Genomic DNA, 26,333 nt, shown 5'->3' with positions numbered 1-26,333 from the left:
TCCGCACCAGAGTGGTACGGTAATCCTGTTCTGGAAGTTATGTTATTAGACCATGACGAACCTACGAACTATGAAGAAGCGATGGTGAGCCCAGATTCTGCAAAATGGCTTGAAGCCATGAAATCTGAGATGGGATCCATGTATGAGAACAAAGTGTGGACTTTGGTTGACTTGCCCGATGATCGGCAAGCCATTGAGAATAAAAGGATCTTCAAGAAGAAGACTGACGCTGACGGTAATGTTACTGTCTATAAAGCTCGACTTTTTGCGAAAGGTTTTCGACAAGTTCAAGGGATTGACTACGATGAGACCTTCACACCCGTAGCGATGCTTAAGTCTGTCCGAATCATGTTAGCAATTGCCGCATTTTATGATTATGAAATTTGGCAAATGGATGTCAAAATTGCATTCCTGAATGGATTTCTAGAAGAAGAGTTGTATATGATGCAACCGGAAGGTTTTGTCGATCCAAAGGGAGCTAACAAAGTGGGCAAGCTCCAGCGATCCATTTATGGACTGGTGCAAGCCTCTTGGAGTTGGAATAAACGTTTTGATAGTGTGATCAAAGCATTCGGTTTTATACAGACTTTTGGAGAAGCCTGTATTTACAAGAAAGTGAGTGGGAGCTCTGTAGCATTTCTGATATTATATGTGGATGACATATTACTGATTGGAAATGATATAGAATTTCTGGATAGCATAAAGGGATACTTGAATAAGAGTTTTTTAATGAAGGACCTCGGTGAAGCTGCTTATATATTGGGCATCAAGATCTATAGAGATAGATCAAGACGCTTAATTGGACTTTCACAAAGCACATACCTTAACAAAGTTTTGAAGAAGTTCAAAATGGATCAAGCAAAGAAAGGGTTCTTGCCTGTGTTACAAGGTGTGAAGTTGAGTAAGACTCAATGCCCGACCACTGCAGAAGATAGAGAGAAGATGAAAGATGTTCCCTATGCTTCAGCCATAGGCTCTATCATGTATGCAATGCTATGTACCAGACCTGATGTGTGCCTTGCTATAAGTTTAGCAGGGAGGTACCAAAGTAATCCAGGAGTGGATCACTGGACAGCGGTCAAGAACATCCTGAAATACCTGAAAAGGACTAAGGATATGTTTCTCGTTTATGGAGGTGACAAAGAGCTCATCGTAAATGGTTACGTTGATGCAAGCTTTGACACTGATCCGGACGATTCTAAATCGCAAACCGGATACGTGTTTATATTGAACGGTGGAGCTGTCAGTTGGTGCAGTTCTAAAAAAAGCGTCGTGGCGGGATCTACGTGTGAAGCGGAGTACATAGGTGCTTCGGAAGCTGCAAATGAAGGAGTCTGGATGAAGGAGTTCATATCCGATCTAGGTGTCATACCTAGTGCATTGGGTCCAATGAAAATCTTTTGTGACAATACTGATGCAATTGCCTTGGCGAAGGAATCCAGATTTCACAAGAGAACCTAGCACATCAAGAGACGCTTCAATTCCATCCGAGATCTAGTCCAGGTGGGAGATATAGAAATTTGCAAGATACACACGGATCTGAATGTTGCAGACCCGTTGACTAAGCCTCTTCCATGAGCAAAACATGATTAGCACCAAGGCTCCATGGGTGTTAGAATCATTACTGTGTAATCTAGATTATTGACTCTAGTGCAAGTGGGAGACTGAAGGAAATATGCCCTAGAGGCAATAATAAAGTTATTATTTATTTCCTTATATCATGATAAATGTTTGTTATTCATGCTAGAATTGTATTAACCCGAAATATAATACTTGTGTGAATACATAGACAAACAGAGTGTCACTAGTATGCCTCTACTTGACTAGCTCGTTGATCAAAGATGGTTATGTTTCCTAGCCATTGACATGAGTTGTCATTTGATTAACGGGATCACATCATTAGGAAAATGATGTGATTGACTTGACCCATTCCGTTAGCTTAGCACTCGATCGTTTAGTATGTTGCTATTGCTTTCTTCATGACTTATACATGTTCCTATGACTATGAGATTATGCAACTCCCGTTTACCGGAGGAACACTTTGTGTGCTACCAAACGTCACAACATAACTGGGTGATTATAAAGGTGCTCTACAGGTGTCTTCGAAGGTACTTGTTGGGTTGGCGTATTTCGAGATTAGGATTTGTCACTCCGATTGTCGGAGAGGTATCTCTGGGCCCACTCGGTAATGCACATCACTTAAGCCTTGCAAGCATTGCAACTAATGAGTTAGTTGCGGGATGATGTATTACAGAACGAGTAAAGAGACTTGCCGGTAACGAGATTGAACTAGGTATTGAGATACCGACGATCGAATCTCGGGCAAGTAACATACCGATGACAAAGGGAACAACGTATGTTGTTATGCGGTTTGACAGATAAAGATCTTCGTAGAATATGTGGGAGCCAATATGAGCATCCAGGTTCCGCTATTGGTTATTGACCGGAGACGTGTCTCGGTCATGTCTACATAGTTCTCGAACCCGTAGGGTCCGCACGCTTAAAGTTTCGATGACAGTTATATTATGAGTTTATATGTTTTGATGTACCGAAGGTAGTTCGAAGTCCCGGATGTGATCACGGACATGACGAGGAGTCTCGAAATGGTTGAGACATGAAGATTGATATATTGGACGACTATATTCGGACACCGGAATGGTTCCGGGGGTTATCGGATATATACCAGAGTACCGGGGGTTACCGGAACCCCCCCAGGGGTTTAATGGGCCTACATGGGCCTTCTACTTCGACAACATCACCCTTGCATCACGCCTGCACCGAGTAGGCGATCATGTCCACTTCTGTGACATGTAAAGGATCCCTAAACCCTTCTCTGTTTATGTTATAAGGTGATCTAGATGCAATTTGATCCTGCTAATGGCATCCCAGCATATTATCCAACAGCCACATGGCAAAGCAGAGCCCTCGAGGAAGTTGGACTCGATTGTGCCTTGGTATGTGCGCGGATGCGCGGGAACAGAGCACCAGGCGAGAGCTGCGCGGCCGCCGCGCCCACCCAGCCAGCAATTCGTAGCCCAGGCGGACTTGCTAGCTCCCGTCATCTCATCTCCCGGCCGTTCGTGCCGCTCGCAGCGACGCCAGAATCCGGCTCCGACTCGTTAGTGCCTTCGTTGCACCGCCACACCGCCGAAGAGCAGCCGGAGTCGGAGTGGGCAGATCCTATATTTATAAGCACACCCAACCCTTTCCTTACGAACACACCGCGACATCGCGACTCTCCTGCGTAGCAGCAAGTTGTGCTCCCAGAAGCTACCTGCGATCTGGTGGTGATCGAAGAAGATGGCGAAGCGCAAGTCGATGAGCTCCAAGATGGCGTCCAGGAAGAAGCCGGCGCCCAAGCTGGACATCACCTTCTGCTGTCCCTTCTGCAACCACCCCGACAGCGTCGCCTGCACCATCGACCTCAAGCTCTTGGTCGCCAGCGCCGTCTGCTACATCTGCGAGGAGGCCTACCACACCACGGCGCACTACCTCACCGAGCCCGTCGACGTCTACCACGACTGGATCGACGCCTGCGAGAAGGCCAACCAAGGCGTCGAACTCCAAGCCCTGGACTCCCACAAACGACAGCGGCGAGTCGGCAGCGACGACGACGACAGCGATGCCTGATCGACTGATCGAGTTTGCTTTCATGGATCGATCGATACAACGTCAATCTAGTCCTACGTAGTTTGATGTTTGATCGTGTCTCTTGAAACTGTATTGATTCGAGCCTGTAGTCCTGATCGATCATATACCTGTGTTGCTGCGCACTGTGTAGCTCTTGAGTTATGATCATCAGCCAATCTTGTACGTATGTACTGAACCTGTGACTGGTTTCGTTATTGCCTTTTTTTTCGACCGACGAGAGTACCTGGTCCTTTTCGAAATCGAAAAAAAAAAAAGCACCTTGTTGTCTTTAGAAAAAAAATTCGCACCGTCAAGAACAACCCAAATGCTTAAAAGTGCAGCTGCGCTATTACGTCGTCGCGAGCGCACGCGCATGGATTGTAAGATGGAACAAATCGGTTCCAGATTTAGAAAACTGCTCACCCACCCATTCTATATATGGAAAGATTCCTCAGGTACAGTATGTTGATTTTTCTCCACCTCATCTGATCAACCATCTGAACCCAGCAATGACGTAGCATGCATTAATTCCTGTGTTAGAAAATTCAAAAAGCTATATCTTTTAAACCATGTGTCGAAATTATTATCTGTTTTCACCGTTGGGTTCCTCATGACGAGCTCTTCAAAACTAGATCTCATATGAATATGTTTTGATGATTTTTTTTTTCAAAAGCAACTTTGATGCTAGATGAGGCAACTTTAGTGCTAAACATGAGCCACTCTGATGCTAGATGAATTGCACCCTGTGTATAACTGAATTCGCCTAGTAGCCTCCTAATTAGTTGTATGCAGTAGTGTAATAGGTAGTTAACATGGTTGCTAAGTTGCATATCAAAAAATAAGTTGTAAATAGTTCAATTGCCTACCATACTGTTAAAGTTGTTTAGGAAGTTACATAACATGACTTTTAAGTTGTCTACCTCACAAACCAAGTTTACCTACATTGCTACGAAGTTACCTACGAGTGATCCTTAATTGCCTACAATACTATGGAGGTTGTCCATCAAGGGACCTAAGTTGACTACAATGTCGGAAAAATTATGGGATCTAAGTCATCTATCATGATTCCAATTTTCTAAACTATGTGGGATGGATGGTGTGAGATCCTTGTGCTTTCCTTTTCTAGGGGAGTCTGTCCGCCAACGCTATTGAGTGCACGCGTGTTGGCTAGCCAGGTCGCGACGAGCTCTTCAAAATAAAACCCCACCTAGATATGTTTTGATTTTTTTTCAAAAGCAACTTTGATGCTAGATGGGGCAACTTTAGTGCTAAACATAAGCAACTTCACTCCATTAAAAGTAATTAATTAGCAACAATAAGCAACTAAGTAGTAATGGAGAACAACTTTGAAACAGAGACAGATAACATCACATCACCTTCATAACCAACTTTCCTTCTACTAGAAGCATCTTTATAGTGCTAAAAATAGACAACTTCACTACATTTTGTGTCCTAATTAATTTTGTCTAACATTCTTCGAACTTCTTTACCGGTACTTCTAAGGTTTCTATTGTTCATGCTCCTATGTCATTGTTTCGAAATTGCCTATAACACTATGAAGTCGTCTGCCGTTAATGCTCTTGTGTCTGTTATTGCTAGTTATGGTAGGCAACTTGGTGGTGAATCTAGGCAACTTCAGATTGTTTGTAGGCAACTTAGAAAAACAATGATAAACAACTTCAAAATATTCTAGGCAACTATTTTATAAAATTAAGCAACTGAGCAGCAATAGTAGGCAACTAATTACCAATAGCAGGCAACTGGCATATTAATGATAGGCAATATATAGTACTTATAGGAAACTGAATGTCAACCATAGACAACTGACCATCAACAAAAGACAATTGAGCAACCATACTAAACAAGTTGGGATAGTGTTAGCAAAATTCACAGATACACATAGTGCAGTGAAGTTTCTTTGTATGTAGCACTAAAGGTGCCTTGTGTTTTGTGTGATTTTTCTCATTTTTACGCGAACCAACTTATTGGCAGTCCTACTGGGCCAAAAGGAAGAAGTTGCTTCCCTATATCACTATAGTTGCCTCAATCGCACTCAAAGTTGCCTTGAAAAAAAGTTTGACGAAACCTACTCAAATGGGATCTAGTTTTCAAGAACTCGTCGTGAGAAACCCAACGGTGAAAACAGAACTGGATTTTGACGCTTGAATCAAAAGTTACAACTTTTAACATGTTTTAAACCCCAAATAAATGCACACGGAGACAAGATCTGAGCTGATTTCTTTGTTAACGTAGCATGGTCACGTGGGCATGGGAAAGGTAGTGGCAGGACCAGGATATTTCCTTTTTTGGAAGCGTATATGGACGGACCGGTTGCATTTTCCATATATAGTAAGAGCGCTGGATCTCGCGAACAAGCGCCTGGGCGCTCGCTAGCCGCGTCCCAAGAACAAAGACGCCCTGCAAGTTCAGAACCACAAGGGTGAAGTAGACAGGTTCCTCCTGTCAGGAGAATGAAACAATTTCAGCTAGCAGAATCACAAGAGCTGCTACTCTCCTTTTCTTCGCACCAACGCCGAAAAGACAAGGACACACATGTGCATCCAACACGCGCACCAGCCTTCGCCATCTGTGGCTTTGAGTACTGCTATATGTGCCCCTTCCAGATGGAAGAGAACTATGACCGGTTTCAGCGCCGCGGACAGGTCAATCGCCCGGGCAAAGCAGGACATCCCTCCAGCAGCAGCACAAAGAAAGAGGAAGAACATCAGCGGAAAATCATACCGACGAGGCACAACCACCTCCCATCCAAGGACCCAACCGGCCAGTGTCGGTCGAGCTCTAGACACCATAGCCCACCACCTCGACGAGATCCGGGGATCCCACACCCCGCTGGCCCCTATACGAAGGCAAGAGCTTCTCCTAACCGTGAACGAAGCTTGGGGAAAGTTATTCAGACGCGACGCCGCCGCAACGGCCTCGGCGGCGTCTCCCTCAACCCTAACCCTACTGTGAACCCACCCCACGCACAAATCCGAGGTTCCCCCTCCCTCCCACTGCCGGAGCGGCCGTCGGAGGGAGTGGGAACCAGCGGCAGCGCCGGCAGCACACAAAAGGAAGCCCCACTCGCCTCCTTTCCGCCAGTGCGGGCGATCCACTCTTTCCGGGGACGATATAGTGTGCAGAAACGGACACGACTGTTTTGATCCCGAGCTCATGTGAACCCAACAATATAGCTTTGCAAAAAAAAATTGGGAACAAAATTTTAAATTCATGAACATCTTTTTATGAACCTTTTTTTGAATTCACGAAAAATTCAAATTCATGATCCTTTTTGAATTTTGGAACATTTCAAATATGTGAATAATTTTCAAGTTCATGAACATTTTTTAAGATCCGGGAATAATTTCAAAATTTGTGAACATTTTTTGAAACTTGAACTGTTTTAAATATTTGAAGCATTTTTTAAATTCATAACTATTTTGAAATACTGAAAGGAAATCTAGAAGAAGAAAAATTGAAAACAGAAAATAAAAACGAAAAAAGTGACAAAGAAAAATAAATAAAGGAGGTCCCTACTGTACTGCAAAGTAATCCCAGTTCCCCCAAACAAAAACCGTTATGAGGTTTTGGCCTGAATGCACATAACCAAAAAATAATAAATAGGTTAACTAACCATGAGTGACAATCATAGTCAAAAAAAATTGAAACTTGAACTGTTTTAAATATTTGAAGCATTTTTTAAATTCATAACTATTTTGAAATACTGAAAGGAAATCTAGAAGAAGAAAAATTGAAAACAGAAAATAAAAACGAAAAAAGTGACAAAGAAAAATAAATAAAGGAGGTCCCTACTGTACTGCAAAGTAATCTCAGTTCCCCCAAACAAAAACGGTTCTGAGGTTTTGGCCTGAATGCACATAACCAAAAAATAATAAATGGGTTAACTAACCATGAGTGACAATCATAGTAAAAAAAAAACATGAGTGACAACCACCGTTGAGAGTTCTCTGTCCAAACACAAATTCATTCTTTGCTATAGGACTGAAGCTTTAAGCGGCACATCTGAACTCAATTCCTCCATTCACTGCAAAACTATTACCGCCTCGGCAGTCGGTGGAGCAGCTGGAAACAGAATAGCAGCACAAATATTACGAGCATCATTGTTCAAGCTTTTTCTGAATATTAGAACAGCGAGACCAACCCAAAATAGGTTCAATATATTGTCAAGAGAACGGACCAAGCAGTATATATCTGAATTTGAGAACAGCAAATAGGTTTCCTACATTGTCAGCGAGACCAAGCAGTATATATCTGAATTTGAGAACAGGTTTCCTACATTGTCAGGAGAACGGACCAAGTTTAGCTAGCAGAAACACAACAACTTCTGGGTTTTGCTGAACCCCTATCTCACTGCAAAAAGTTTTGAGACGGCGACACTCCGAACAAGTGAACTGTGAAGCGACGGTCAGGAGTCCTGCTCTGCTCTGGTCTTTCTCTACACTGCATCCACGTCCGGGTACCGCACCTCCGCATGGGCTGAATTATCAGAAATATCGAAGCAGTTAGACATACATCATGTCACAGGTACTGCTAACAGTATGATGAAAAGATCAAGAAGAAAGCTGAGGTACAAAAACTTGAAACAATGGAATGCCTAGAAAAATCTACGTAGTTGATTTGGGGTTTCAGTTTGCTAAGTCTTCCACTGGCAATCTACATATTATTAAATTGAAGAACAGAATCGTCTGAATTCAAAACCAAACAATAACTATCTTCAGACAACCTTCTAGCATCTGTCGATAAATCCAACAGGCACAATGTCGTGCCTGTTGACTGATTTGGTTCAACAACTTCTATTGATATCTGTAATCCTACAGCAATTCATTCAGACTACTAGTTTCACCCAAAGTTTCAGCAAACTGTTTTTCAGACTACTAGTTTCGAAATCAAGAAGGCAATTGCAGAAACTATTTCCCATGTAGTGCTGTGGGATACGACCTGATTTTTTTTTCTTTCTGAATTACATATAGAAATCAGTATCTTCTATGTGAAGCTAAACTAATTTGGGTTTTCAAGTTCCAAGAGTGTAATATGTAACAACCAAATAAGCTTCAGATTACACAGGCAGATTAATCCAACGGTCACAATGAAAAGACAACAATTCAAACAATTTCAGTACACTGTTTTCCATGTAACCCAAAAGATAACGGCAATGCAAAAGGAGATTACTAGGAAGTTGGGGACATGAAGGGCCTCTCACCTGGCGTCCCGGCCGCGAAGACGACGATGTGGAGGTCCCGGACGCTGCGGGGCAGGTCGACGACGAGTGGGGTAGGCCGCCCGAAAGTACCCGCTTCGACGCACATGACGAGGTCGGAGACGTCCAGCCGGCGCATCAGCTTCTTCCTAAGGCGGACCACGGACCTGCCCCTGAACACCAACGCGCCGTGGTTCATGCGGGTCCCGTCGGCCCCCGCCCGCACGTACACGATCAGCCGCGACGGCAACAGGGCGGTGAGTATTCCGGGGAAGAGAAGCTGCAGTTGAGTCGCAAAGAATCAACCAAAGAAACAGGAGTGGTAACCAAGAAGCGCAAATCTGGCAAGAACAGAGCCAAAGAATTGCTCGCAATCTTTGCGGTCAAATTCCGACGCATGTCCACCCAATTCGCACAAATTCGGGGAGAATCAAGAAGCGGGCATGGCGGACTCACCCCAGTCGGACGTGGAAGGGGGGGCATGTCCTCCATGGCGGGGATGGGCTCCACTACCCAGTGCATCATCGTGCTGACGATGTAGGTGTCCTCGATGTCCTCGGCGCTGACGCCATTGTTCCAGCTGAGGTACCTCCCGTTGGCGCGGAGGCAGCGGCCGGTGAACTGCCAGAGCAGGACGTCGTTTCCAGAGTCGGCTCCGTCGGCCTTCCACATGATGGCCTGCACCTCCGGCTGTGCGTAGTCCCGCAGCTCGACGCGGAGCCCGCGGTGGCCTAGCGGCGCCGGCGCATCCGTGGCGGCGAGGTAGCGGCCGTAGGCGGCGCTGTGGAGGAGCACGTACTCCGCGTGGCCGTGGTACAGGTGCACCACCCAAGCCGCGTTCATCGACGCCCGGCGGTGGTGGAGGAAGACGCCATGCCCGTCCTCGTCGGCGTGCAAGTACATGCCGCGCTCGCGGCTCCGCAGCCGCACGTGGTGGCCGTCCTGAAACTGATCCATCTGCCGCGGGCCGGGTTCTTGCCTTCTTGGTTTCTTGGCGCTCCGGGAGGAGAAGCGAAAGCAGTTGGTTCAGGCGCCAAGGCAGAGTATTTCAAAGGAAATCCCTATTCGCCGCTAGCTGCGGCAAGATGTCGGGCAATCGCACAGGAGCAGCGATGCTAGCGACGTATATGGGCCGGCCCACTTCGTGATTTACACAGGTGCGGCCAACCGGTTTTGGGAACCTTCTAGAAGGTTCCCTGAACCGGGTTTTTTTCTGTGTTGTTTCCTTTTCGGTTTTTTGGCTGTCTATTTTATTTATTTTTCTTTTTTCCATTTTATTTTTTTTATTTTTTCTGTTTCTTCTATTTTCTTTTTCTTTCCTTTTCCTTTTTTTTTCAAGTTTACTTCCTTCTAAAAACTGTTCAGAATTTTAAAAATGGTTCCATTTAAAAAATGTTTCCTTTGATTTTATTCAAAATTTGACAACTTTTCAAATTTGTTCAGGATTTCAAAATAATGTTTCCATTTAAAAAATTGTTCAAATGTTTTAGAAATTTGTTTGCATTTTCAAATTTTGTTTGGCAGTTTCGAAAAATGTTCCCATTTCAAAATATGTTCAAGATTTCAAAATATTGTTTCCATTTATCAAATCTCTCAAATTTTTTAGAAAATTGTTTGTATTTTCAAATTTTGTTTGGGAGTTTCAAAAAATGTTCCCTTTTAAAAATTTGTTTGTGAATTTCAATAAAATTACATATTTTCAATTGTTGTCTGGTAGTTTCAAAAATTGTTCAAAAATATGAAATAATGTTCGTGCTTCAAATTTTGTTCGGGAGTTTAAAAAAATGTTCGCAAGTTTGAAAAAATGTTCGTATTTCCAAATTTTGTTCAGGAGTTCAAAAAAATGTTCCCATTTTTCAAAAAAATTGCATATGCCAAAATTATTTTTGAATTTGAAAAATGTTCCGGCTTTTTAACGAAAATGTACAGGAATTTCAAAATTTGTTCGCAATTTCAGAAAATGTTCGTTTTTCAATAAATGTTCAGGAATTTTAGAAAATGTTTCTTTGTTTTTAAAAAAATTACAATGTGAGAAAATGTTCAATTTTAAAAAATTGTTCACGTTTTAGAAAAGTGTTAAGTTTTGTAAAAACTGTTCGTGTTTTTTCTAAACTCGGAATGCAAAAATTGTTCACATTTTTTCAAAAAAGAAACCTGGATTATCAGAAAATATTTTTGCGGCATTTCAAATTGTTCAAAAATTTGAAGAAATGTTTCAAGAAATGTTTTTTTTCCAAAAATCTCAATCCTGATGTGGGTTGTTATAGTGTTGGTCGTCTTTTCATTTCGCTAGCAGCCGAGTGGTGGAGTGGCAAGCCCGTCACGGTTCGCAGTCTGGTGTGATTGGGATACTGGGATCGAATCCCAATGTTGCGATCTTTTTTTGGTGTTTTTTTAGGTCGCGCGATCGACAGGAAACACAAGTCCGTGGGCCGGCCCAGTCGTGCGTCGCCTGTGTGCGTCCAGCTACTGTTTGACGCAAAATGCGTCCTATAGGAGGTCCCTATTTCAAAGGGGCCGCTCAGGCCGGGACGCCGGCTAGCGTGGAGTGGGCCGGCCCAGTATCTTGGACCGCTTGATGCTACAGTACGTCAAGTATGGCCCATTTTTGTCTAGAAAACCCACTCAAAAAGAATTGTCAGAAAAACAAGCATGACCCATTTCTCATTTCACATTTTGCGAAAAATAGGGTGCCGACGCACCCCCGACTAAGCTGGCACGTTGGCGAGCACGACATGTACTAGTACTGCGCGATGTACAAATCGAGAAAAGTGGGTGCCTCCACCAGTAATTGAGCTCCTGATGTGAACTATTCAAAACTAAATTCCTTGGCATATACGCACACTGTTGTTTCAAACTTTTCTTCAAAAGTTGTGAGAAATTCTCTAGAAGACAAATAATGTTTAAAGTCCGTCCATTTTCTAAGAAATACGAACAAAATTTTGAACTTTTATGAAAAGTGTGAACATTTTAGAAAATTGGGAAATGGAAACAAATTCAAAAGTATGTACAATTTCTAAATAATGCGAACATTTTCTGAAATTTTAAAAAATGCAATCTCCTATTGAATTTACGAACATATTTGAAAAAATAACCTTTTTTGAAAATTGAAAAAATTTCTTGAAAAAAGTAAAAAAAATAAAAACACAATTTTTTTTTAATCTATGAACAAATTTGAATACGGGACCATTTCTAAAATTCTGATTTTTTTTTTAAACCAGAACATAATATGAAAGTACCAGACATTTTTTTATAAACGAAACACTTTTAGAATTTATTAACAAATTTGAAAAAGGAACCTTGTTTGAAATTTGAACATTTTGTAAAAACCGGATATTTGTTGAATTTTATGAGCAAAATTTTAAAATAAAAATAATGATTAAATTCCTGAACATTTTTCCAAAAACACGAGATAAAAATTTATTTCGAACAATAAAAAAATTGAATTCCTGGAGATTTTTTTCGGAAGGAAAAAAGAAAAAGAATAATAAAAATAAAAATAAACAAAAAATATAAAATAAAATAAGACACACAATGGATAAATTAGTTTCAAGAACATTCTAGAAGCTTCATAAAATGGGAAAACTCTCATTGGAACCTTCTAGAATATTCCCAAAACCGGAACCAGAAAACATCTTCCTACTGGTAAATGGGCGACCAATTTAGTCGCTACGAGCGACCGATCCGGTATTAAAAGATCAGCCGGGCCGCGAGCCGTCCGATCTTGCAACAAAAGCTTTGTTTCAAAAACATCAAGCATCGCAACATAGACTATGTTTCTGAAACGCTAGTGATGTTACAATCCTGTGAGCTCGCGGACCAGGTGATGTTTCAGAAAACACCGACAATGTTGCAATCTAGCAAGCTCGTAGCACCTGCACCTCCGCTCGTTGCATTCCTGCAAGCTCGCAAATCTACGGCGGCGCCATGGTGGTGGAGGCGACAGATCACCGAGGAGAGGGAGTAAGGGAGAGGAGCGGGTCGACGGCCAAGGGGGGGGACAAGAGAGGGAAGGGCCGCCGACCAAGGAGAGGGATGTGGAGAGCTTGCTCTTTGGCAACGGCGCCATCACCTCTCGTGGCGTGCGTCTCGGTCACCGTTGCAGAGATCCTAGATCTTGTAACAAACTAGTTGTTGCGGTGGGAGAATTTGCAACAACAGCCCAATTGGCAATGGAAAGAGGGCGCGAGGCTTCCGATTAAAGACGAATCCGACGGTCACGAAGGCGATCGACTCGCGCAGAGAGATCCGTCGGGTGAACGGAAGCGTTTACCAATAAAAATGGGCAATGCTACGCTTCCGCCGGGTGATAACCCGCTAAGATCAGCCGCCTCGGCAACCGTCGGATGCCGCCCGAAATAGCCGTCCGATCTACCGTCTCAGCCAACTGGTCGCCTTCGCAACAACTAGCTTGGCTTTGCAACAAGGACCTTGTTGCGAAGGTCCACTGAGACAGCACCACTGCCTCACCATGGCATGAGTGCCTCGGCCATGGAGCGTCGCCGGCCGCTGGAGTCGTCACGCCTCCTCCGAACCAACACCCCGGGCATCTGCCTCTACTTCAGCACGACAACGATGAAGTCTGACGCCGGGCACTCCTCTGGCGATTTCTGCAACCGAAGCTATGTTTCTGAAACATGCGTCGTGTTGCAATGCTTGCCCTCGTACACGCGGGGCGCTCATTCTGCGCTTTCTGCAACCGGGGCTATCTTTCTGAAATAATACCCTTGTTGCAAAAGAAAAAATATTCATAGTCGAACCATTTTTCTTCTTTCTGAAACAAGACCTCTGTTGCAGAAACTTTCTGAAACTAGACCCTGTTGCTGAAAGAAAAACTTCACCGCCAAACACTTTTTTCTTTGTGAAACAAGATCTCTCTCTGTTGCAGAAAGCTTCTGAAACAAGACGCTTGTTGCCAAAAAAAGAAATAGCTGCACAGGACTTGATCAAAATCAATCCGACGACTACGCAAGCGGCGGATGTTGTGCGTGCCTTGAAGGTTAGCGTTTTCCATAAAAAAAATGGCCAAATACTAGTGAATCTATTAAATGAGGTAATCCAGAACACACACTAAAAAAACTCAAGATCTACCAACTCAGACATGCGTGATAATGAGGTAATCCAAAACAACCCAGACCCAGTACCGCGTAGCATCAACTCAGCCGCCAATGCATAGCCCACGCGGACTAGCTAGCTCGCCTGGCTGTTTCGCGATACGGCTCCCGCGGCCATTTCGACTGGGCGCCAGAATCCGGCTCCGACTCGTTAATGGCTTCGTTGCACTTGCACCGCCACACCACGCAATGCAGTCGGAGTAGGCAGACGCAGAACCTTTATAAGCACACCCAAAGCTTTCCCTACCAACACACATCCTCTCGTGATCGCAAGTTGTGCTGCCAGAAGAACCCACCTGCGATCTGGTGGTGATCGAAGAAGATGGCGAAGCGCAAGTCGATGAGCTCCAAGATGGCATCGAGGAAGAAGCCGGCGCCCAAGCTGGACACCACCTTCTGCTGCCCCTTCTGCAACCACCCCGGCGGCGTGTCCTGCACCATCGACCTCAAGCTCTACGTCGCCAACGCCGTCTGCTACGTCTGCCAGGAGGCCTACCACACCACGGCGCACTACCTCACCGAGCCCGTCGACGTCTACCACGACTGGATCGACGCCTGCGAGAAGGCCAACCAAGAAGTCGAAGCTGTGGACTGCTAGTCGGCAGCGACGACGGCGACAGCGAAGCTGGATCCAGTTGGCTTCAGACAAGGATCGATCGATCGATACGCCCAGTGTGTGCCTGATGAGTCCTTGCCTCTGAATTTTGGCTAAAATTCTCTTCTTCGCTTCTTTGCTCTGCGAGGATAGTTGAATTTGTCTTGTAAGCGAAACATACTCTTTACTGACATAGTGACATGTCAATGTTTTACTGTCTCAACTTGTGTTTGAACTGAAGTTGTTGGCATGCACGCGTACAAAACCAGAGAAAAACAGAGAAGCGAGCACAAGATGCTCTGCAAGTTCTGTCCCAAAGTTGTTATGCAACCGTCGAGGGCTCGAGGCAGATAAAAACCCTTATGATTTTGCTAACAAAAGTAGAAAATCTGAGAATGTAATGTGCAGAAACTAGTATCTTATGGTGTTGTGGTATACTATAACCTGAATTTTGTGCAGAAACACCACACAAGTCGCCGGCATCACTTGTCCAATGCATTGAAATGGCCATGTTCAGAAGTTGATCTCTGTGAAAACACAAATTTATTTTCTGCTGAATGACTGAAACTTGAAACAGCATCTAAGAGAAATGCTTCTGCTAATGCTGATGTAGCAGCCAGAATAAGAAAACAGCCATTACAAATCAATGCCATTAACTACCTGTTGACAGCGGTTCTCAAATTGGCACCTAAGAGAAATGCACCTGGCAACACAGACAGTTCCTCCTGTGTGGAGATTGAATCAGGTGGCAGCCAGAATAAGAACGCAATTATTACAGGCCAATGGTATTGTATAAATATTTTTTTGAACATTGGTATTGTATAATTTGTTCATACAGGTTCGGAAGTTTAGAACCGCAAAAGGCAAAACAGACAGGTTTCTCCTGTGTGGAGATTGAATCAATTTCAGGTAGCAGAATAACAAGAGCTGCTGGGGTTTTTCTAAACCTATAGCTGAATGCAAATTGTGGTTCTGAATTCTCATGTCATTGCGTCGGAGGCGGCGACACTTCTGAAGGGGAGGACTGTCAGGCGACGGTCAGGAGTCCTGCTCTTATCTTTCTCTACGCTGCATTGACATCTGGGTACCGCAACTCCGCGTGGGCTGAATTAGACCAGACAGTCAAAGAGTAAGGAATCATGTCACAGGCAATCGTTGGAGAAGATCTATAACTTAAGTATCACTGTATTGCATAATTGACAAAGAAGATAGCTTATGTACAAAACCTGGAAAATAACCTGAATTTGGTTTGCATGTTGTTCAAAAAATGTACAGTATGCTAAATCAACTGGAAATCTGTATCTCCTATTTAAAGCTGAATACACATAACGTGACTGAGTTGGGTTTCTGAGTTCTGAAGTCTCTCCTAGCAGAAAATTTAATTATCTCTATTCGTATGAAGCCAAAAATTTCTGTATCAAGGTTTAGTGTGAATTCTGGTTTAAAAAAGGTTTAGTGTGAATATGTAACTTAAGTAATGATTTTCTCCTCAACAACCAATTTAGCTCCAGACCACCTTCTAGCATCTTTGCAAGCATAATGGAAATACCAACTATTTCTAATCAACTCCTTCTACTTATATCTAATACAGACAACAGTCCAGACAGCTCCCAACTCGTAACTGAAGATTAGCAGCAGTTGCAGAATACAACAGTTTCAGTAAACTGTTCTTCAGACAGTTTCATTGCACTGTCTTCCAGCACAAGCTGGTCAATGCTCCATTAAAATAAATCCCAAAATTTCATGTCAATGCAGCAAATAATATCTACCAGTACATGTACATATGTTGCAAAATTCATTTTCTGCTGAATGACTGGAACTTGAAACAGCACCGCTGAAGTAGCCGCAAATATAAGAACACAACCATTACAAACCAAAGTTATTGCATAACTGTTCACAGAAGTTCTCAAGTTGACATCTAAGAGAAATTACAGAGGCAACCCTGAAGTAGTAGCAAGAATAAGAACGCAATCATTACAGGCAAAATAGACAGTTTCCTCATGTCTGGAGAATGAATCAAGTTTATCTAAGCTAGCAGACATAAGATGCGCTTCCTAAACCTTATCTCAATGCAAAATGCAGTTCTGAATTCTCATGTCATCGAGTCCGAGGCGGCGACACTTCTGAAGAGGTGGACAGGAATCCCGCGCGCTCTTATCTTTCTCTATTCTGCATTGACATCCGGGTACCGCAGCTCTGCGTGGGCTGAATTAGAACAGAAAGTGAGGAAGTTAGGCATCAAGTCACAGGTAGTGCAACAGTTTGAGAAGATAGTAACTAAAATATCACTGTGTTGCAGAATTAACGAAGAAGACAGCTTATGCACAAAAAGCCTGAAACACAACAATACAATGTGCAAGAACCTGAAAGATAGCTTTCATGAAATACTCTAGGATATAACCTAAATTTGTTTCACATGTTGTTCAAATAATTTATAGTATGCTTAATCAAACAGAATTCACAGTACAAATAACTTGACTGAGTTGGGTATCTACAAGCGACAAATAGTGCCGAATGGGAAAACTGAATTACTTGTATCAAGGACAGTACTATGAAACAAATAATCTCTGTGTCAGGTTTAATGTGAACATGTTATGATTTATCACCAAACAAACTGGATTTAGATTACCTTCTAAGTAGCATTTTTACAGGAGGCATAATGCAAATACTAACTATTTCCATTCAACTCCCTACTTAGAGCAACTCCAACGGGCCGACCCAAACGGACGGCGTTTTTGTCCGCTTTTTGTCCGTTTGGGTCGGCCGCCCGCCCGCCGTCCACCCTCTTTTAGTTTTGGGTTCGGCAGTGCGCCCAACGGGCCGATCCATTTCATGACCGCGCGCGTTTTAGATCATGCCGTCGCCCTGGTTTGGCGCTCCAGCGCGCGGGAAAGGTTCGCGCGCGGGGGGAAAGCGGCCTAGCGCGCGCTGGTTTTGGCGCTCCAGCGGGCGCACCGCGGCCGGCGCTCGTTATAAAGAAGGCGCTCCCTCCACACTCTGTCCGCCGCCCACTCTCGCCGCCTCTGCGCCACCATGTCGATCCGCCGCCTGGGCGCTTCGGATTTTCGCGGAGTCCGCGAGCGCCGCTCCGGCGCCTTCTCCTCCGAGATCTGGTTTCGCGAGAAACGTCTCATCCTCGACACCTTCGACACCGCAGAGGAGGCGGCCCGCGCGCACGACGCGGCGGCGTGGCGCCTCCTGAGGCCTCGTCGGGATATAAATTTTCCCGACGTGTCAAGCCAGCGGGCGCAGGATCTGGCGCCTCTCCCGCGGCTTTTCACCGACGAGGATCATCGTGTCCACGGGAGGCGGCAGCGTCGCCTCGCCATCGCGGAGAAGGACGCGGAAGCCTTGGTGGTGTGGCGCGGAGGCTTCCCGCAGGACATCGTCGACGAGCGCCAGTTCTACAAGCAAAGGAGGTTGGAGAGGGACGCGAGGAGGAGGGAGCGAGCCGCATATCGGGAGGACAAGCGTTCGCGGAAGCAGGTAGCTCAATTGAAACTGAAGCTACGAGAAACATCGGGTTGGGACTTTGAAGACGAGCAGCTTGCTGATGCCTACATTCAGATGTCGGAGGAGGACATTATCGAGTCGGAGTCAGAAATCGACGAGTAGTGGTCTTTTCTTTTATCTGTGTACGCTAGAACTATCTATGTATCCATTTTTATCTGAAAAAATGGCCGGCGGCGTCGGTAACGTAGCAGGCGGGTGAGGGTGTGAATCCAATGTGCCACCGACCAGCGGGCCCGGTGAGGAAAGAGGGCGAGCGCGCGCTCTTGTATCCGCGCCAACGCAAATTAGGCTCAAAAATGGGCGGGAATGGGTTGGCAGGCGGACGAAAGCGGACGCGCGTCTGTTTGGGTCGGCGCGTTGGGCCGGCTTTTTTGTCCGTGCCGATCCAAACGGACGGCCGCGGACGAAATAGGTCGCCCCATTGGAGTTGCTCTTATATCTAATACTACAAGAGTCCAGACAACTCCCCATTCCTAACTGAAGATTATCAGCAGTTGCAGAATACAACAGTTTGACAGTCCAGACAACATTTTAAACTGAAGATTAAAATAGGAACTAGGAAGTTAGGAATGGCGCGTTTCACCTGGCGTCCCGGCCATGACGACGATGATGTCGAGGGTCTCGTCGCTGTGGGGCAGATCGACGAGCAGTGGGGTAGGCCGCCCGTGCGTACCCGCTCGGACGCACATGACGAGGTTGGAGGCGTCCATGGCGGCATCCAGCCGGCGGGCCAGCTTCTTCCTCAGGTGGAACACGGACCTGCCCCTGAATACGAGTGAGTTCCAGGCGAAGTTGGCGTTGGGCTCGTCGGCGCCGGCCTGCTCGTACTGGATCACCCGCCACGGCAACAGGAAGGCGAGGCTTCTGGGGAAGCGGAGCTGCAGTTGAGCACAAAGAACCATCAAATACTCAATTCTTTTATCGGAACCCAATTCGGGAAGAATCAAGAAGCAGGCATAGCGCAAATTTGGCGAATGAAATTAACACAATCTGCAATCTCCGCGGTTGAATTCTGACGCAAACTAACGACACCCAAGAAGTATGAAGAAGCGGGCATGGCGGACTCACCCCAGTCGGAGCTGCAAGGCTAGGCGTGTCCTCCCTAGCGGGGATTTGCTCCACGACCCAATGCATCATCGGGCCGACGCTGTTGAAGGCGTCGACGCTGAGGTACCTCCCGTTGGCGCGGAGGCGGCCGGCGACCGCCTGGCGGAGCAGGATATCGTCCCCCGAGCCGATCCTGACGACCTGCCACCTGATGGCCATCTCCTCCCAGGGCTCGTAGTCGCATTGCTCGACGCGGCGCCCGCTGTGGCCTCGCCGCGCCGGCGCGTCCGTGGCGCCGAGATAGCGGCCGTAGGCAGCGCTGTGGAGGAGCACGTACTGGTTGTTGCCATTTCCCTGGTAGATGTGCACCGCCCAGGCTGCGTTCATCGACGCGCGAGTAAATAGCATAAAACTACTACTTTACATTACAGGTTAGGGTTTCAAAAAACTACCGGATTTATTTTTTCACTGATAACTACCAAGTCAGGGGTTGGTTGTTTCAAAAAACCCCAAATCCTCTTTGTTAAAAAATTAAACATGTTTATGACAGATCGGGCCCGCCAGTAAACGCACCGTTTGGTTGACCGTTTGTTTGACTGTTAACTGACTTGTGGGGGCCACATGTCAGCGCCTCATCCACAGATTTTTACGGATTAGCCCTTACAAACATTTAAAAAAAGCAATCGAGTCCCTGGAATCAGCCTCCAAAGGGCTCTGCCCGTGGCCGTCGTTGCGCGCCATGGGGCTCCGCACGCGGTCGTCGCGCGCGCCATATGGGGGGCTTGTGTGCAAGCCGCCGCCCGGAGCAGTGGCTGGAGAGACGGAGGCTGGGGCATGGCCGGCGGCAGAGCTCACCGGGCCTGGCAGCGGAGGGCACACGTGGTGGCGGCCATGGCCGCGAGCAGCAGCTGCGCGAGCTCGGGCGCGGAGACGGCCGGCGGCAGAGCTCGCCGGGCCTGGCAGCGGAGGGCGCACACAGTGGCGGCCATAGCCGCGAGCAGTAGTTGCGCGAGCTCGGGCGCAGAGACAGCCGGCGGCAGAGCTCGCCTCGCCGGGCCTGGCAGCGGAGGGCGCACGCGGCGGCGTCCATGGCCGCGGAGGCGGGGCGCACGAGGTGGAGGCGAGGAGAGTCAGAGGCGGGCGGTGGTGTGGCAGTAGGTGGCGAGGGCGGGCGCCGGCGCTGGAGGCTCGCGGGATGTCGCTGGGTGCAGAGGTGGACGCCGGCTGCGAGGAGAGGAGCGGCTCCTTGATTGCTTTTTCGGAAAAATAGCAGGGACCCGATTGCTTTTTCAGAAATGTTTATAGGGGCTATTTTGTAAAAAGTGAGGATATATGAGATAGAGACACTGACATGTGGCCCCACTTGTAACTTAACGGTCAACCTAACGGTCAAACAGACGGTTTGTTTAGGTGCGGGCCCGACCTGTCCTAAACATGTTTAAATTTTAAGCAACGGTCATTTGGGATTTTTTGAAACACGACCGCCGATTTGGTAGTTATCAGAAAAAAATTAAAAACCGGTAGTTTTTTGAAACCCTAGCCTGTAAAATAGTAGTTTTATGCTATTTACTCTCGACGCGTGGTTCCGGCGGAGGGAGACGCCAAGCCCGTCGTCGTCGGCGTGCAGGTACGTGCCGCGCTCGCGGCTCCGCAGCCGCATGTGGTGGCCGTCCTGGAACTGCTCCATCGCTCGCCGATGACGCAGGAGAGCAGAGGCGCGCGGTGGGGAAGGAGAGGTGGGTTCTTGGTTTCTTGGTGCTCCGGCCATGGGGAGAAGAGGAGGAGCGAAGGCTGATGGTTGGGACGGTTACTTCGGGCGCCAAGGCGGGGTATTTCAAGGTGCCTGCCGCGTCGCCATGCTCGTCTAGTGGGCTTGCAGGCCCAGCCCACACATTCCTGCGCGCAACCTCCTACAGAGGCCCACATGATTTGTTTCCTTTTGCCCCGATTCCTCAACAGGCCCGCGACGCAAGAACCCTATCTAAACATTCGATACCCACGAACGATGTTAGGGCCCATAGACATATGACAGACTCATGGAAGGTGGCATTTGTGGAGTTCCAGATTCATGGATGCACTCTCTCGTCAACTGCACTATGTCACGATGCATTTGGGCACTAGTTGATGATGAGTTGGCACAAAAACTAGCAGCGACCGCAGAGCCCAACGCCAAACAATGGATCTTTACTTTGATGAAACTACTAGCTCATGACATGTTTGTAAAGCTCTCTGTTACCTTGTGGGCGATCCGGGCAGCGCGCAGGAAGGCCATCCATGAAGGCATATTTCAAAGCCCCCATGCAACTTACTTGTTTATCACCCGGTTCATCGAGGAGCTAGCAATTGTCTCTGAGAATTCTGCTACCAGACTCGCTGCTACTTCCATGCAGGGCCAAGCCCAGCGCCCTAGTGCGCCACCAGCGGGATACCACAAAATTCATGTTGATGCCGCGGTACGCCAGGGCAGGGGCGGTGCTGCTTCTGCTGTGTGTAGGGATGGCGACGGCAAATTTATTGGCAGCTCGGCGTTGGTGATAGTGGGGGTACAAGACCCAGCCACTCTGGAGGCCATGGCGGTGAGGGAAGCCTTAGCTCTTGCGGAAGACCTGCATGTACTCAATATGGTCATCTCTTCAGATTGCAAGTAGATCATAGGAGATATCACGAAGGGCTCAGCATGAAGATATGGCGCCATCATTAATGAAATCAAACTGCAGTCAGCTCCTTTTAATTGTATTTTTTAATTTGAGAGTCGTAGAGTAAATTTAGAAGCTCATAGTCTAGCCAAGAATTCTCTTACTCTTGGTCCGGGACGCCACGTTTGGTTTTGCCAATCCTACAACCAAAGATGTATCTCACCTTCTGTGGACTTTGATGAATAAAGCTTGGCTTTCCCCTAAAAAAATACACTCACTGCAGCGAGTTGGTCGTTGTAAAGTACGAGAGGCTACTGGATTGGTGTATGGTGCATGCTTGGTCATGTCTACAAAGAGCATGGTGACGGCTTATACCCCCCCTCGACGCTTGTTTTTAAGAATCTTCGCGCTAGCTAGAGCATGAGGACTGGTCAACCCTCTAGTGGTTCGAATCGTGGTGGCTCTAGGAGAGTGGGTGGTCGTTCAGGATGATCTGGTCGTCCGGATGATAATGATTCTTTTTATCATAGCGATCTTGTAGATGAGGAGGAGCCTCAGATGATGATATGGATGGCGACGATAAAAACCTTAAGAGGGGTGTTGATGGCAAAGATGGTTTCAGCACTGCAATGGCTGATGCAAGTTCTGTCAGCACGACTGCAGTCGAGGCGTTAGTAGGCCATAATGATATTCTGATGTGTGGGGCGCTTCCGCCGGCGGGAGCGATCTCTATCCCCTGAGCTCCCTCCGAAGCATGCTCTGAAGAGATCCAATATAGGTGCTTAGAACACAACACGTAGCTCAGTTAAGGCGGGCTGCCGCCAGGATCGATAAAAACCCTCTGCTGGAACTGCCTCGGAATTGACGATCCCATGACAGTTCATGAACTTCGATATCTCGTGAGGGCCTCGTGTGTCGACCTTTGTGTAGTTGAACCTTGGTTTTTGAAGAGCTGTGTGGGGGGCTTATAACCCCCCCCCCCCCCCCCCCCCCCCCCCCTAGCGCTTGTTATTAAGGAGGAAGAGAAGCCAATTTCAAAGCTCGTGAACTTGCCAGGGCGACGATGCCTTTAGTGGCTGGAAGACATGCTTGGTTATGTACCACTTCAGAGATTATGCAAGTAATAGACGTTATATATGGTTGAATTAAGTGGTTAATCCTAGAAAAAGATAAAAAATGATCTATTGCTAAAAAGGCTCATGAATTTTTTTTCTAGGCTCAAGAAAAAGCTCGCCTTCCATGTTTTGCTAAAAACAAATCTGTTGTATCATGCTTCATAAAAATAATTCTAGTTACATGGGCACCAAGCTTTATTGTATCGCGAGTGAGCGACCTTAGCTAGCACGGGAGAAAAGGAGAGAAACCAATCACTGCCTGTTTTTTTGTGTTTCATGTTGGCGCCCCTTGTCTCCATGAATATTCTGACACTAGGACGGCGTGGCGTGCTCAAGAGCAGAAGAACAAAGGGGTTCCCGGACCTAGACCATTAACCTAGTTAACCTCCTGGCGCCGGTGCTAACCCAAGGTTTTGCCTCCTCCTGGATGGTCTGAACCAGACGAGAGATCGAGAGGGCTCCTGCATGTTGAACATGAAGTCATTTCGGTGTTTTCAGAGCCACCAGGATGTGCACATCGTGTTCAAGGAGAAGCCTCTCCACAGCGCAGCCGGCATGCGGCGACAGGAGGTGGCCCACCATTCTCGGAAGGGAATCATTGTCCCTGCGATATCGGTAGTGTAATGACACCATGCTCCGCATGATGAGAAAAGGACCTTGTATGACACTTGACGAGATCAGGAGCTTCTTCTGACAAGGAGACTCCGGCTCCTGGTTGCAGAGGACGCATGCGTCCTCGTGAGTCTATCATGTTGCAGTGTGCAAAAATACAAAGTTGAAGTGTTTGAACAACTCCACAATTCTAGTAGTGAATCCAGGTTTCTAGTAATGAAAATCAGAGAGGAATCTCTCTTTAAATAAAAGAAATACTAATGACCCATATTTTTGGACAATAAAAATAGGCCAAATACTAGTGAACTCATGAAATGAGGTAATCAAAAACACACAGCAAAAAAACTTAAGATCTACCTTGAGGACGCATGTGGTTTTATATCATTTGATTTGTTTTCCCGCAAAAAAAGAAGAAGAAAAAAGCGCGTAATTTTCCCACCGCGCGGAGCACTAACCCAGCCAGCAATGCGTAGCCGAGGCGGGCTGCGGCCATTTCGAATTGGAATCTGGCTCCGACTCGTTAATGGCTTCATTGCACCGCCACACCACGCAATGCATTGGTGCCCAATGCTTTATAAGCACACCCAATGCTTTCCCTACACGCACAAATCTCGTCTCGAAGAACCCACCTGCGATCTCTGGTGCAGAGAGATGGCGAAGCGCAAGTCGATGAGCTCCAAGATGGCGTCGAGGAAGAAGCCGGCGCCCAAGCTGGACACCACCTTCTGCTGCCCCTTCTGCAACCACCCCGGCGGCGTGTCCTGCACCATCGACCTCAAGCTCTTCGTCGCCACCGCCGTCTGCTACGTCTGCCAGGAGGCCTACCACACCACGGCGCACTACCTCACCGAGCCCGTGGGCGTCTACCATGACTGGATCGACGCCTGCCAGAAGGCCAACCAAGACGTCGACTGCTTCAAACCACAGCGGCGAGTCGGCAGCAGCGACGACGACGACAGCGATGCCTGATCGATCGTGTCCGGCTACGCTAAACTTGCCTAGTTTGGTGTTCGATTCGTCTTTGTCCCTGGAGCTCTGGCAGTTTAGCTGACATTAGATGGATGTAAGGCTGTTGCCCTGTAGACCTGTTGCTACGCAAGGTGCAAGTGCAACTGATTTTTTTTTAGAAAAGGAGGAGGACCCCGGCCTCTGCATCTAGACGATGCATGTAGCCATTTTATTAATTATTCACACAAGACCTTACAAAGTGATACAACAGTATGACTAAAACCACCGTCGAGGCAACATCTGTCGCTACTCCTATCCAGTTGATGAAGGATGCTGATAGTCTGGGCCTAATACCAAACAGACCTCGCAGACAAACCTAACATCTAAGACCTGAGGTCCCAACCAGGACGCCTGTCGGGTATGGGGCACCCACCAGTCCGGCGCACTTCTCAACCAGGACGCCTGCCGGGTATGAGGCCGCCCAGCCACCTGCCACCAATCCATCTTCAGTGTTGTACTGCTGCATCCACCTTGCCCGGCCTCTCTGCCATCGACGCCACCATGACGCCAGACAACGTCACCCTCCTGCGCGAGTCCCTCGCCACACATCGGACGCCGAGTCTCCACTGCGCCACGCCGCCGAGATACACCACCATTAATGTGTAGGATGAAGCACCGCTCCACCAAATAATTCGTCCACTGGTCCCTCGAGCCCTTGCACACCTTCAAGAATGACGCCACAACAGGGGAACGACACAAAAATGCCGCCGTCATCCGATCTACTGATCTAGGGTTTCCTCAGGAGGTAGCAAATAGTGGCCTGAAACTTCTCAACATCGATGCTTTCAACAAGGGAACGACACCGAATAGTGCCGCCATCGCCGGCCTCGGCAGCAGCCGCGAGCAGGTCTTCACCCAGATCTGTTCCAATGGCCTCCATCAAGCTTCTTGTGCACGGATCGTCCAACACCGCGGCCGCCGCATCGCCCATCGCGAGTCCACAGCCGCCGACACATCCTCCGCCGTCCCGGGGCCGCCGCCCCGGGATCTAGCCCTCGCTGGCCGCCGAGTCCTGCCGCCGCACGCCCGAAACGCATCGGACCGGGACGCCGCCGACCGCGACCATGCCCCGACCAGATCTGGGAAGAGGAATCAACCTCCACCGCAGCATCTAGCCACGCGCCGGAGCATACAAGCGCCGCCAGCCCCCGGCCAGCGCCCGCCACCGAGCCCCGCACCCCTAGGTCACCGTGCACGCAAGTCCAGATCGAAGCTCCCGCGGCCCTCCTCCAGCCGCTAGATGCTCCCAAGACGAGAGGGAAGAAGAGACCTAGGGAAACGCCCCGCCGCCACCATCACTGGAGCCCGCCCGGGCTTCGGCGGCGGCGCGACGAGGGAGGAGAAGGGGAGGGCGGTGGGTGTCGCTGGGAGTCGCCCCCCGTGTCGCCAGAGGAGGGCGACGCGGGGGTTGTTGGGGGCTCTTGCGACTGATGAGTTGTGAACTTGTGATCTTGTCCGATCTAGGTGGCCTTCATGGATCGATCGAAACGACCTCAACCTAATGTTGCGTAGTTTTCATATTTGATCTTGTCTCTCGAGCTCCAGTCCTGTACCTCTGTTGCTGCGCAATGTGTGACTGATGAGTTCTTCACCATGCACTGAATCTTTTATAAGACCAAACTATAAAAAAGAAACTTACTATTTTGCTAACAAAAAGAAGACAGCTGATGTAGAAACCTGAGAACAATCTAATGTGCAAAAACTAGTATTCCTATAGTGCTGTGGGATACTAGAGAGAATTTTGTTCACCTATTCAAGATTTTTCACAACAGGCTAAACCAAATATACAATGCACGTAACAACCACGCGTGCAGCAAAATGCAGCAAGTCGCCGCCATCACGTGT

The 26,333-nt window shown here is 47.4% G+C and overlaps 3 protein-coding genes across 3 annotated transcripts; 2 read left to right on the top strand and 1 right to left on the bottom strand.

Moving 5' to 3' along the window:
- The first annotated feature begins 3,205 nt into the window (after positions 1 to 3,205).
- Positions 3,206 to 3,773, top strand: LOC123171539 (transcription elongation factor 1 homolog). The gene has a single exon (XM_044588990.1). The coding sequence runs from the start codon at positions 3,301 to 3,303 to the stop codon at positions 3,628 to 3,630; it is 330 nt and encodes a 109-aa protein (XP_044444925.1). The 5' UTR covers positions 3,206 to 3,300; the 3' UTR covers positions 3,631 to 3,773.
- Positions 3,774 to 7,810: 4,037 nt separating this feature from the next.
- Positions 7,811 to 9,933, bottom strand: LOC123170107 (uncharacterized). Its single transcript, XM_044587952.1, has 3 exons — positions 9,305 to 9,933; positions 8,852 to 9,128; positions 7,811 to 8,127 (listed from the first exon to the last, which is right to left on the bottom strand). The coding sequence occupies exons 1-3, from the start codon at positions 9,803 to 9,805 to the stop codon at positions 8,087 to 8,089; spliced, it is 819 nt and encodes a 272-aa protein (XP_044443887.1). The 5' UTR covers positions 9,806 to 9,933; the 3' UTR covers positions 7,811 to 8,086.
- A 4,303-nt stretch (positions 9,934 to 14,236) lies between these two features.
- Positions 14,237 to 14,709, top strand: LOC123164506 (transcription elongation factor 1 homolog). Its single transcript, XM_044582016.1, has one exon. It carries the CDS (start codon positions 14,285 to 14,287, stop codon positions 14,558 to 14,560), a length of 276 nt encoding a protein of 91 aa, XP_044437951.1. The 5' UTR covers positions 14,237 to 14,284; the 3' UTR covers positions 14,561 to 14,709.
- Positions 14,710 to 26,333: the final 11,624 nt, after the last annotated feature.

Source organism: Triticum aestivum, chromosome 7D, assembly GCF_018294505.1.
Source record: "Triticum aestivum cultivar Chinese Spring chromosome 7D, IWGSC CS RefSeq v2.1, whole genome shotgun sequence".
NCBI lineage: Eukaryota > Viridiplantae > Streptophyta > Magnoliopsida > Poales > Poaceae > Triticum > Triticum aestivum.
The sequence above is the reverse complement of the archived record's forward strand: the minus strand, read 5'-3'. Positions and strand labels throughout refer to the sequence as shown.

What these genes read in the sequence shown, in the direction of transcription:
- LOC123170107 (XM_044587952.1), bottom strand. Translation starts at nt 9,805, where the DNA reads ATGGATCAGTTTCAGGACGGCCACCACGTGCGGCTGCGGAGCCGCGAG. An exon ending in CCCTTCCACGTCCGACTGGG is followed by an intron (nt 9,129 to 9,304) that starts GTGAGTCCGCCA and finishes ACTCAACTGCAG; the next exon opens with CTTCTCTTCCCCGGAATACT. An exon ending in CTTCGCGGCCGGGACGCCAG is followed by an intron (nt 8,128 to 8,851) that starts GTGAGAGGCCCT and finishes CTGATAATTCAG; the next exon opens with CCCATGCGGAGGTGCGGTAC.
- LOC123164506 (XM_044582016.1), top strand. Translation starts at nt 14,285, where the DNA reads ATGGCGAAGCGCAAGTCGATGAGCTCCAAGATGGCATCGAGGAAGAAG.
- LOC123171539 (XM_044588990.1), top strand. Translation starts at nt 3,301, where the DNA reads ATGGCGAAGCGCAAGTCGATGAGCTCCAAGATGGCGTCCAGGAAGAAG.